Source organism: Aedes albopictus, chromosome 2 (assembly GCF_035046485.1).
Source record: "Aedes albopictus strain Foshan chromosome 2, AalbF5, whole genome shotgun sequence".
Lineage (NCBI taxonomy): Eukaryota > Metazoa > Arthropoda > Insecta > Diptera > Culicidae > Aedes > Aedes albopictus.
The window spans coordinates 260,074,879-260,088,851 of record NC_085137.1 but is presented as its reverse complement, the minus strand read 5'-3'; the positions used below and the strand labels follow the sequence as shown (position 1 = coordinate 260,088,851).

At 37.6% G+C, this 13,973-nt stretch overlaps 1 protein-coding gene across 1 annotated transcript in view; it reads left to right on the top strand.

The window, feature by feature from the left end:
* Nucleotides 1-13,588, top strand: part of LOC134288025 (ELKS/Rab6-interacting/CAST family member 1-like) — a gene marked incomplete at its 3' end in the record, with an annotated part of 49,002 nt that extends 35,414 nt beyond the window's left edge. Inside the window, 5 exon segments of the mRNA XM_062851625.1 lie at nt 234-318; nt 7,329-7,494; nt 8,303-8,428; nt 13,126-13,293; nt 13,350-13,588. Coding sequence (XP_062707609.1) covers nt 271-318; nt 7,329-7,494; nt 8,303-8,428; nt 13,126-13,293; nt 13,350-13,588 — 747 coding nt within the window.
* Between the last annotated feature and the right edge of the window lie 385 nt (nt 13,589-13,973).

Genomic DNA, 13,973 nt, shown 5'->3' with positions numbered 1-13,973 from the left:
GTTCATTTTAAGTTTTACTAGTTTTATAGCACACTCATCCATAAATTATTTTTGGCAATCTCTTTTGCATGAATTCATTTTTGTCGCTAATGCTGATTTCTAGATAACAAGTAAATGCAAAACTTTGCACAACTCCACCCCTATTTTGCATATGAACATAAAGCCAACTCAGATTTATTTTGCTTTTATAACATATCTAATCGTTTTGAAGAAAACATGATAATAATTTACAGGTGCAGCACTACAAATCAGTTGTGAATCGTAACTTTTATGACGTACGTATGGTCGAAAATACCTACTCCGTTAACAGTTGTGCAGGTAACATGATAATTTTACAGGAGTTTTGTAAATAACATCCACCATTTAAATATTTTGAAACGTAATGCTTGATATGCACTTCCATAATTCACCTTGCATTTTCTTGTTGCTGTTATACTTTATCGAATGTGCTAAAACAGTGATTTTTATCAATCTGCGGGATCATTTATTGAGAAGTGAAATGTAAATGAATATCTGTGTTTTAATGGATTATGTTGAGGTCGGGGAAATTTTTTTTTCATTTACCAAATTTTCACAGAGATCCAAGCTGTAGAAGCAAATATATTGCGGTTTACGCCAGGCTCCCTTACGAGCGCGTAGTGTGAACTTGAATTTTTAAACGCGATTTTATTAGGAATCATGTTTTTCCAAAAAAGTCGATGTGGTGACTACGATTGCGGAAACAGCACGCAATCAAAGTTTTGTGTTCACTATTCTTGTGTCAAGTCCTTGAACGATCAACTTTTTTAGAAAAAAAAAATGTATTAGTGTTATGATTTTTTCATACATTTTTGTGAATGAAAAAAGTATATTTAAAAGAAAAATCGTCACCATTCGCAAAATAAAACCCCCTTTTTTTGACATACTGATTGTTCTAGGTCACCACAATGTCCACCAAGAACGATTTTGTTTTGGGTTTGTATTTCCAGTTGAGCCATTGAGAAATTGTTAAAACTTTAGTAATTAGTACTATTTTTATCATAGTCTCACGCTGATTTCACACTTGTAAACAAGAAATTAAAAAATATGGTTACATACTTTTACAAAAATTCAAACTTTTTCTTATTTTCACGTACCTTAACCTATCTATCTTAAGACTTACTGTTTTAAGAAATATTGGCATTTAAAAAAAACGTAACATCATATTATAGCTTATTCTAACAACTAGATGCCCTTCATTAGTTTAGTTGGTGTAGTTTTGAATCAAGACAACATTGTAATAGATCGGAGAATTGAATTGAGGAAATTATACCGTTCAGCACACACACACCGTTTCGTAAACGAAAACGGTACGACTCATTGAATTCGTCGGATCCTCGGCCATGCATGGCCATTTGTGACATTTCCTTCCAGCGAAGCCTCGCTTATCGTTAGGTATTATTACTCTGATTTTTTTTCATAGTTTTTATTTATGTGTATTGAAACTGAATACAAATTCTAATCTAATTTTTTTTTTCTGTGAGAAACATTCTTTCTGTAAAATTTCAACCAGCACTTCGCATTTTACTCCATTCAGAATATTGATATTTAAAAAAATTATGTAACTATCAAATAAGAGCTTTACGAATCGATCCATAAAGTAGATCGCTATACAAAATGATTGTATTGAATTTGTTTTGAAGATTGATATGTTTGATATATAATTGTAAAAAATCATTAACAATTTTTCCTCGATGTTTTGACAAAAACAAAATACAGTTTTATAAAATTTGAAATGATAAACCTCGTCTAAACGAATGTAACCACCGCAACAAATTTCTAGCTAACTTTGTTGTTTATTTGCATGTTATAGGTGTGCATGCTATAGGTGTACATGAATGTGAAAATGCTACAATGTGTTGAATACCTACCATGCCGGTATTAACATAACACACTAGTTGGAAGCTAGTGTCTCCAGCCTCCAGTTAGCCTAGTGGTTAAGGCTATAGCCTGAAGTACACAGGGTCAAATATTTTACAAGGAAAGAACTCAAGAAACAACATCAGTTTGACACTTATGAAAATTCGATCGAGTCAAACAAGATGTTTGAACATTGGTTTCTTTTTGGACAAATATTTGACCCAGTGTACTAACAGCTTACGGATCGCCAATCTGGAGAAGGTGGGTTCGATACAATGGTAGGCAAAGAAAGCCCTTCAATTAACAACTGTGGAGTGCTCAAAGAACACTAAGTTGAAGCAAGGCAGGCCAAGTCCTGTTGAGGACGTAGAGCCATAAAGAAGAAGAAGAAGAAGACTAGTTGGGAGGTAGAAACTGTAACTATTTATAAAAAATAGGGTAGTGTGATCATTGATTCGTCATGTGCATCTTGAAACCAAGGACGTAACTTTGATTTATATAAAATCCGAAGAACTTTACCAAAACAAATATTCTAATTGAGACAACATGTTACAACTTTGTAACTAGATGATTCAAACGGGGCAAAAGTCCTAGGAAATAATTTAAGAAGTCCCGGGAACCTAGAGAAACCCCAGGATGAACGCTATTTTACAGTTCAGATTGCTACACACTTAAAATAGAATGCCGAGGTCGGTCCTGCAAGTCTCGCTTTCGAGCATGAGCATGATTGACCATCCGCGGTTGCTCCTCTGTTATTGCAAGGTAAAAACGAGTAAAATGAAAATAGCAAACGGAGAAAAAGTACATCTACACAAGCTTGTACATCTGAAAGAGAAAACGGTGATACGCTCTCAACAGTTATTTTTTTGAGAATGAAACGTCTAGCTAAAAATTACCTGAATGCTTTCGAAACAAATGGTAAATTAGCAGGATAAAACAAAATACAACAAGAGATGAACCAGCCGAGAGCTGAAAATATCGATAATAAAGATATACACTCCCAATCAAAAGTTTGAGGTTCCGCTTTCAAAATCATATACATTTTTAGGCGCATATCTCCGCCAATTTGCGTCCGATTTCAGACCTCATTCAAAATATAATAAGTGAACATGATTTAAATGAAACTGCTTTAAAAATGTTTGTATGTAAACTTCAGCCAAAGTTGCCAAATCTTCTAAAAAAAATAATATAAACTTATGGCAGTGTCGCTGGAAATTGGATAGACTAAATTTTAAGACAAGAACGGAAATATAACTTATTTCCTATTAGCTTTCAACTACTTTTTATCGAACTTAGCTAAAAATCCAGAGAAAAAGCTATTAAGTTAATTAACTCTTGATGGCATCGACCAAAAGTTTGGGGTCACTATCGAAAACATGGAAATGTGATTTGTTTATATGTTTGCCACCTTTCATACAATTTCAATTCTTGGTGGCTTATTTGAAACATGATGAATGGTACTTACTGCATAGACATTGAACCACACATATTTGTTAAATTTAAATACTAAAACTTAACGTAAAATTGCCTCATTTTTAGAAATGTGTTAACATTACATGACATTTTGTGTATAAAAATCGTTGAATACCTTAAATTAGGAACATCAAACGTAAATTAAGCTAATTATCTTTGAAATGAGCCATAAAGAATTAAAATTGAACTATATATGACGAAGATATCACCAAATAACCTTTCCATGTTTTACGATAGCGACCCCAAACTTTTGGCTGATACATCATTTTGAGGGGTGGCCCCAAATTTTTGGTCGACATCAAGAGAAAATGAACAGTTTAATAACTTTTTTTCTACATTGTTTAGCCAAGTTCGGTAAAAGCAGTTGAAGGCTGATATAAAATACCGCTATTATCTTAAAATTTGGTCGATACAATTTCCAGCGATGCTGGCGTATGTTTATATTCATTTTTTTAGAAAACTATGCAACTGTGGTTTAGGGTAACATACAAATATTTTTGTAAAAGTTTCACCTAAATCACGTTCAAAGTTACTTTGGCTTATTATCTTTTGAACGAGACCATGGGTTTTGAAATCGGACGCGAATTGGTAGAGATATAGATCTAAAAATATATCAGTTAATTTTCAGTTACTGAATTCTCGGCTGTGAAAATCTCGGCAACATAATAAAAAACCAAGCTCGACTGAGTATGGTTAAGTCATATAACCTTATTAATTTTTGAATTATTTTTTGCATACCGCCATAATGATAGAAAATACAGGGGGTGGCCAAAATGTTTGGGATAGGCAACTTTTTTTTCTCTCACAAAAAAGTTTCTACATGCTGTAACTTTTCATAGAGTCTCAATTCTCAAATTTTGACTGTTTGTCAACCTACCATTATGTCAGACATAAAAGCTCAAAGTTGAATTTGAACCACTGATACACAACTAGTTGATGAGCTTACAGTAAAAATTTGAGAATATTCGATACATTTTTCGAAAAGTTACAGCTAGTTGAACATTTTTTGAAAAGTGAAAATTTTACCTGTCCCGATCTTTTTGTCTATTCCCTGTAGGATCTAATATATCTAATTAGAGATATCTTGAGAACAGAAGTAGAAAATCTTTGGATATCAAAGCTAAAATTTAATAGCATTGATGTAAAGAAAATACCTTTTCTCAAGAAAGATCCAAAAAGTGTCAATCCATGATAACTTTTTTTTTTAATGTTTCAAAAGTACCTATGTTTTAACAATTTGTGAAGCACTAATATATTGTTGATACACGTAAAAAATTTCATTCAATTCTGTCCACTGGTTTCTGAGATATGACAGTTCAAAAATAAGCTGCCTGAAAAATAGTTTTTTTTTTTTACAAAAACGGTTCTAGCTTCGCGAAAGATTAACCATTCGAGCTCAAATTTGTACCAATGATGCACTGCACATAGAATAGTTTGACAAACAGTCAAAATTTGAGAAATTTTGATGCATTCTATGGAAAGTTACAATATGTTTAACTTTTTTGTGAGAGAAAAAAGTTGCCTATCGCAAACATTTTGGCCACCCCCTGTATATCACAGAAAATTGTCTTTGGAGAAATGTGATATTCAAAAAAAAACATGAGCTTATATGGATGATATATGTATATACAGTTTTTAATGCACTTTCAAGGTATAAAACATGACTAAATATTCTCAGAAAACGAAGGAAAATATTTTTTTCGTTTTTTTCTGTGTATTCTAACCTAATCTAGTTCTACACTTGAGGGAAAATGTGATTTTGGGAAACAATCATTGGAAAATATTGAAAAAAGTGGAATATCGGCTATCATCACCTTATATTCTTACTCATACAAAACGTTGTCTTAGATTTTCATGTTATCAATCATAAATAATATTTATCACAGCTCCTTGATTTTTCACACAAGTTTTTTTTTTCAAAATAAACTAGTTCACAATATAAAACGAAAGTTATGAGGTTTTTAATGACCAAAATTTGCATGTTTTTTAACGTGCTTATTCCAAAACCACATACATAAAATTGAAGCAAAGGTATTGAGATTGTAGTAAAGGTATTGTGATCAGGGTTTACACTTTTTAACCCTCTAATACCGAAATTTTATGTTTTTGATCTAAATATCATGTCAAAAATAATCTTAGTTCGATTTAAACATGATTCTATTTTGATTCTAGAATTTGTGTTTTTTGAATTTTCGGTTTTTGAATTTTTTTCTAATTTTTATTTTTGATTATCCCTACACTTTTATATTTTTCCTGAAAGCCTATTTGGCATACCGATTTTTATTAAAACGAAACGAAAATATTGTTCAAATATATTTTTGAATGTTTTTTCATGGAAAATTTTATTTTCCGTGTATCTTCTAAGAAAACTATTTGAGTATGTATTCAACTCCCTTAAAATATTTTATAATAATAGAATGGCACACTTAAAATACGTTCATTGTTGTGATTAAATTCAAAATAAAGAATGCCATTTGAATGGTGGCCAAAACATCAATTTTTCAAGTTTAAAAAAATACGCTTCAAAAACACCAAAAACTATTTTTAAGATATACAGAACAGTCCTAAATATCAGCTAAAAATAGGAAAGTTTTCATTTCCCAGGCAACAAAAAATACAAAAATGCTCAAACTATACCCCGTCTAAAGGCGGAGTTGGATATTAGAGGGTTAAAAATTGAAATGTTGTGTTCTTGTTTAAAAAATTTTCTACAAAAAATCCTCCGTAGAGTCCTACAAAATCCTCAGAGAGTTGGTATGTTTTTACCAGGCTACAGATCAAAAGTGGTTTGATTTGCAAAAATATGTTGTAAGAAAAAAATAAGGCAATTTATTGTATTCTTAAAATTTCTTCTTAAAATTGCATAAGAGATGCATTGATAAATATGCATAGTATCCCATACGAAAAGTACTGGTATAGAACAAACCGATATTTTGACCCAAAATAATATGAATAACAGTTGCTTGAAAGCTGTATGGGCGTTTCCATACAAAAATCATTGGATTATTATCGTGATTCTCTGAATGTTTTATCAAGACTGAATCTGCTAAGATGTTCTTTATCTGTGATCATAGCGTTAGTTTTACAGATTCATCATATGTATACTTTTCAGTATTTCATACATGAAAACTGTCCAATTTGAGTTTTATAAGAAGGAGTTTATTTCATGACTAAAGCGTTGGAAAAATAATGAATATTTCCAAAAAATGTGACGCGAACTTGGTGTTATTATTAAAGCTCATGCCTTTTACACCGAGGACCGCCGAGGATAAACTAGTCCCGCGTTAAGATATCTCGTTGATGATTATTTCAACAAAGCCTAAGAGAGTAGAAACATATTGTTGGATACGAATAGGCTCAACCTTCAGTGAGATTTGCGCCAACAGTTGATTTTGTTTAAACATGTAATATATCCATTACAAACATGCATAATCTCTTATGAAGTCTCCAGCGTTAATCACTGTGCATTCGACTAACTTGTAGGGGAAGCATAATGGAAGCTTGTAACGAAATTAACACCAATTCCTCTGTACGATTGACACTTCAAGTTTTCACTATGCCTCCAATTGCCCAATTTAAAATTGTGCCTAATTCAAAAAACCCTTAGCACTTAGCGTATTCTGAGTTATCATTTAGATGGAGTGTAGCGTCATCATCTTGATTCCATCACATATTATTTTACAGTCAAAATTATTGATCATTTTCCCATTTCTTTCTTCTTCTTATTCTACACGTACCAAAAACACAACCGTCACTAATTCCAACGCAACCACTGCAATCACAAAAAAAATAAATCACACCTACGACGACTCTACTATTCATTTGCTTTCGGTCACATAAAATGTGCACCTAATCACGTGATGCCTCTTGCCACATCTTTCATGTCTGAAAAAAAACTAAATTCACCTGCTACACAAATCACACAAACATCGTTCAACCCCCACAATCACACCAACCGACACTGAAATCCGACATAGACCGCGGATTATTCGCGGCATATTATGTCTCGTGAAGCCTACAGCTCAGGTCAAACAGTTAATACAGGCACTAGAAGTCCCGGTCGCCCAAGCAGACGTTTAACAGAGCTACCAACCGTCGATAAGTCGCCATCGAGAGAGTACGGAGCCCGAGGAAGTCCTTTAGGTGATACACAACTTTCAATCGAAGTCAAATTTAGCTTTATCCATGACTAAAGTACAGAACCTTTTTCAATTTTGTAAAGCTATTACATATCTTGAAGTAACTTTTTCCAAAATTTCGTTTCATTACAATATCCTTTACTTTAACGCGTATGATACTTTGCATTTTAATGTTACATGGTTTGATTGAAGTATATTTATATATGAAGCAACCAATAAATAAAAAATGACCTGCATTCGCGATTGAACTATTTTCAGTAATTTTTTTGCCATATCTCCTCTCCCAGCTCGGACGACTATTTTTGCCAGAGCGTTTTCATGCTGTTTCTATTTTGAGACATTATCTGCAGTACACAAAACCTATTAGTCTTTCGTTCATGTCGCATATAGTTGTTGCATACAGTCATACAGTATGTTCCATAGCTTGTAGATACATGTGTTCTCTCTATCTTTCTGTCTCCCATTCTGTCAATATCGGTTATATATAACATCACGATAAAGAAAAAAAAACTGATGTATCGTTTTGTGAAAGTATGGTCATTTTTTGTTTGGCTCACATCCTGTTCTTTTTTGTCCTAGTACATTTATCAACATCTAGATATTTTTCCTCCCATGTTTTGCTAGAATATGGCATTAAACCTTCAATTGTTTTTTGATTCACATCCTTATAACTGTTAAGCTCCTCACTGGATCATCAATATTTCCAATATTGTTCAAATCATGTTTGGGGTTTTACAGCTCGTACTGAATGACACTTGGACGCTCATTAAATTTCCATCTACAATCTTATCTCCAACATACCTCCATTCCAGCCATGGGTAGTCCATACTACAGGGATATGGATGAGCCCATCAGTCCAGCTGGGGGAGGACATCATCGCAGTAGAAGTGCAACGCGTGCACCAACACACTCCATGGAATACCCACGAGAACAGCTACGTAAGTATTACTATTTAGATGAAATCTTGCATTTTGTTTTTATGAAACTCAATGTTTGCCAAAACAGCTTGAAAGCGTTCCTTGAATTAAATTTTCAGAGCACTCGGTTAAAATGTGGAGTCAACAAAGGAACATCCATAAATTACATATTGAAATAGAAAAATTTTGTAATACGCTTTGTAGAGTCAGCAGAAAACATACCACTTCTATGTTTTTTTTATCACAAGCACCTCTAATGATGAATGAATGAATGTTATGAAAGGATTTCATTTTGTACATTTGCGAGTAACCCCATTTGTACATTTTAAACCATATTCCTTTTAAACCCTTCCCCAACTAACTGTCCAATAGAAGGGTGTGACATGCATAGCCGACTTTAAAACCATGAGACCACGTTTTTGCAACTGACTTAGCCCCTTCTCGAGTCCATGTACCAACACCACCGTTGTTTCGAGACGACTGGTAATAGCTGATGAATCGGCGTACATGTCGAAAAGATCAGTACACGTCCTCTGGATAAAATTATCTGGAGTTTCCACACAGCAAATAATTTTATAATATCTAGGTGCGTAATTTCTGGCGATGTACCTTATTTTACTCATTTACATCGCTTTCGAACAAATATCACACTTCCCGAGCAAAGTCTGACAGCAAATTGAAAACAAATTTTGATGTTGTGATATTGCAAATTATGATAACTCAGGTTGTTGTCGTTCTGGTCGTTTTAACGGTTAAAACATCACAAATGATAGCAGAAAAATGTTCCCGTAACAGCAAGTTGAAAACAATTCCTGCTATCAGTGATAGCCAATTGATAACTGTTTTTGCTATCAGTACGAAAAAATGGAAAAATAGGAAAATATAGGGGTTTTTTGAGCAGGCTCTGTCGCTTCATTGTCCAGACATTTCTACATAGCGGATCTGAATCGCTCGAAAACTCCAAGTGCTTGGGTCCTTCTCGAGCATCGTCCATGTCTCGTGTCCGTAGATAACCACTGGTCTTATAAGCGTCTTGTATACATTTAGTGCGAGGGTGAATCTCTTTTGACCGCAGTTTCTTTTGATGGCCGTAGTAGGCACGACTTCCACTGATGATGCGCCTTCGTATTGTCAGCCGTTAGCAAGGAACCGAGGTAGACGAATTCTTCTACCACCTCGAAAATATCCCCGTCTATCGTAACATCGCTGCCAAGGTTTGTCCTGTCTCGCTCAGTCCCACCTACCAGCATGTACTTTGTTTTAGCCGCATTCACCACCAGTCCGACCTTTACTGCTTCACATTTCAGGCGCGTGTACAGTTCTGCCACCACCGTTCCAAATGTTCTAGCAATAATATACATGTCATCCGCAAAACAGACAAATTGGCCGGATTTCGTGAAGATCGTACCCTGGCTGTTGAACCCGGCTCGTCGCATAACACCTTCCAGGGCGATGTTGAATTGTAGGCAGGAAAGTCCATCACCCTGTCGTAGTCCCCGTCGAGATTCGAATGAACAGGATAGTTCACCCGAAATCCTTACGCTGTTCTGCACACCGTCCATCGTTGCTCTTATCAGTCTGGTAAGCTTCCCGGGAAAGCTGTTCATGGTTTTCCATAGCTCTGTGCGGTCGATACTGTCGTATGCCGCCTTTAAGTCGATGAACAGTTGATGCGTTGGGACCTGGTATTCACGGCATTTCTGGAGGATTTGCCGTACGGTGAAGATCTGGTCCGTTGTCGACCGGCCGTCGATGAAACCGGCTCGGAAACTTCCCACGAACTCATTTACTTTAGGTGAAAGACGACGGAAGATGATCTGGGATAGCACTTTGTAGGCGGCATTCAAAATGGTGATCGCTCGAAAGTTCTCACATATTAACTTGTCGCCTTTCTTGTGGATGGGACAGATTATCCCTTCCTTTTACTCCTCCGGTAGCTGTTCGGTTTCCCAGATCTTGACTACTTACTGGCAGGGGATCCGCAAGCGGCAAGGTAGGCCTACTGCTCATCTTGTGCGAGTATGTTAGTGTCGACTGGCAACGCGACCTGGAGCCTGGTCGAATCCTGATGGAAAAACGGTTTGTGTTGCCGATGGGGATGGCCCGCGACATCGCATTGTGTTGTTTGAGAAGGCCCGCTCGATGCATGTTAGGTAGGCGTAGTTTGTTCGAGTTTGACGTGCCTGCACCCTCCCTGACTAACTGGCGCAGACAAGTGGCCAACTTTTTGGGCCCATCTTGATGAGTTCTGCTGCGATACCGTCCTTACCAGCCGCTTTGTTGTTTTTGAGCTGGTGGATGGGATCCTTAACTTCCCCCAGCGTGGGAGTTCTCGTTACAGTCCTCTGCTGCACCAACATAGTCATTTCCTCCGCTGCCTTGATCCCCCGTGCCTACATTATCTTCGCCATTCAGGTGCTCGTCGAAATGCTGTTTCCACCTTTCGATCACCTCACGTTTGTCCGTCTGAAAGCTCCCATCCTTATCCCTGCAGATTTCGGCTTGCGGCACGTAGCCTTTGCGGGATGCGTTGAGCTTCTGGTAGAACTTACGTGTTTCTTGTGAACGGCAGAGCAGTTCCACCTCTTCGCACTCCGCTTCTTCCAGGCGGCGCTTTTTTCCGGTGCTCTCGGCTGCGTTGTTGATGGCTGCTTTGACTGTACTCCAGCAGTCCCCCAAAAGGCGCCACATCGCGCACACCCTCGTCCGGAAACTCTGCCTCGAGATTCTGCGCGTATGCGGTGGTGACATCCGGTTGCTTCTAGGTCGTACCGGGGCGGCCGCCGGTATGGTACATTGTTAATAACGGATAGTTTTGGGCGTAGTTTATCCATCACCAGGTAGTGATCAGCCACGGTAGGTCCTGACGTCGATAATGTCGGAGAAGTGCCGTCCATCAATCAGAACGTGGTCGATTTACGGTTCCGTTTATTGTGGTGATCTCCAGGTGTAACGATACGGCGAAGTCAATGAGGCCATTGGTATCGGTTCACATTCTTCTCTTGTTGATTTTTCGGTGCTAGTCTTTTTACGGCTGGCTCGCAGGGCCTGACACCAACCCACTAACCCAGGGAGCTGGGCTTACCTTCACGGAAGCTACGGGCATTTCCTCCAACTACAGTGCTAAATAGATATTTAGGCTCAAGCGCCAATCTTCACCGGGGGTGGTGTTTTTAATGGGCGCCCAGGAGATCCCCCCCCACCGACACCGACTCGAGGCATTACGAGGTAATAGCCCCAAGTTGATCTCCTCCACCATATCTGGATCTTGGGGCTGCCCGGTGGGAACCACTATACCTCGTATCTTGACCATCACGACTCTGTAGGCATCAACTCATAGGTTCTTATTGGTACTCTGATACAGACCCTTATAGCAGACATTATTGCTTGCCCTTATCACGGCCTTAAGTTCAACTTTGACCGCTTGACCGCTCTGTTCCGGTTAAGGGTTTTCTTTCTATACCATTATTAGTCAGATCGACATCGAGCCTGATGAGTGTGCTTGGCTGAATCTGACTCCGCTGGATCTCGGATTCACGGACAATGAAGTCATCCGCTATTACCACCGGCCTTCGCCTTGTAAAATGTTGACACCATCTGCCATTTTGGACCCGTCTGTACCACTATATTGACAATATACGTCGCTACTCAGTTACTGACTGACATAGCAGTTGCTGGGCTGCGTCACAAAAGCTTGGCTCCGCCACCTGCACTGTTATTTACCAGCTGCTCTCTTGAAGGGCGGGCACTTCGGGTCTCTTGTCTAGGTTACCTACTTCAATGGATGCTTTGACATACGCCATTAGTTGCCGAGCCAAACCACCTGTCCCAGTGTTGCCGCAGAGTCGCTTAAGTAGTGAAAGCTTCAGGTATCCGTAGGTCGGCTTAAGATGCACGTTCTTCTTTGCGTCTTCAGGACCTGCGATTACTTTGTTTGCTGCTATGAGTGTGTGAGGAAGAAATTTGTAGACTTACAAAATCTTCCAATTGTGTAGATTGCGCACAATTTTTGCGTAAATTCATCCATGTCAACGGGGATAGAAGTTCATCAAATAACCTTTGCAACAACGATTTTCATAGCGCCACTGACATGCTTTGAAAGCCCTCTGAGGTAGCAGCTATGCATAACATGCCAGAGATCATTAGCATAAATCTTCCATATGGTTATTTCTTGATGTTTAGCTATAGTTTAAGCGATTGTCTCTGGAGGCTAATCGATGAATGAAATTGATACAGCACTCAGCAAACTATCTGAATGGAAAACACCAAGTCTTGAGTGCTTTGCCAAAACCCTCATACACTATCACCATAACTTGAGCCCTGTTACATTGCTCCATTCTGGACAATGATAAATTTTACTTTGTGGTATCTGCCAATTGCTAAATGCACATATGTACCTTCCGTACTGGACTCTCTGAAAGCAAACTCTGTGTTATTAATTTCTTTTAAGTTAAAAAAAAGTTTTAACTAGTTCCAACGAATCGTAAAATGTATGCGTTCACATCACTTATGTTAGCGTTTTACATAATTTCCATGTATACCGGTATACCGAAGTTGATAGACAAACTTTATACGTCCATACATTCTATGTATGTGCACTGGGAAGGATGAAAATGTTTGAAAATCAAAACATCAATAAATAAAAAAAAATATATCCAATTATTATCTTAAGTATAGGGGCTTTATAAACGATGTTTATTTTCCGAATCTCTCAACAGGAACTCGTTATCAATCACTCGACAGAGGACTAGTGGACCCACATGACAGAGAATTCATCCCGATTCGGGAGCCACGAGATCGCTCCCGCGATCGTTCTTTGGAGCGAGGTCTCTACTTGGAGGAGGAACTTTACGGCCGCCCACCAAGACAAAGTCCGGGTCATCTGAGTACGGTTCGACCGAACTGCGGTATAAGGTATTTATTTATGTTTTCTACTTCTCAGGTATGCCGGACCGGGGGTATCTTGGTGATTTGCAGGTGCAAAACAATGAATTACAGCGTGAACTGGGCAATCTGAAGAAGGAACTAGATCTGACAAATCAAAAATTAGGTAGCTCCATGCACAGTATTAAGACATTCTGGTCTCCAGAGTTGAAAAAAGAACGCGCCCTGCGTAAAGAGGAGAGCGCCAAATACAGTCTAATCAACGATCAACTGAAGTTACTGAATAGCGAAAATCAGGTAACGCGAACGAGAGTTACAATGTTGGTGGCTTTTCTAAAGCTCAGGAAGATTTGTATACATGTCTTTTGAGATAGTTTTCACTTTCAGTATCGTGTTTAATTGCAACAGGGGAATGCTCACATATTGCATAGCATAGATCTTCGTTTGTATTAAAACGCCAAACTAGCATTCTTGTGTTTCTACTTTTGCTGAACAAATCCATATTACAACACTTACTAATTTTATTTTATTTTTTTGAAATGTCGCAACCAAGCACTGAAATAGCAGTCATAATGTAGGAACTTACACTTAATAATTAGGAGGCTCAGTGTACCAATTATGGCTATAGTACCTCAAGTTCGCCATAATGGGTTTTCAATCAACAAGAAAAATATCGTGAACA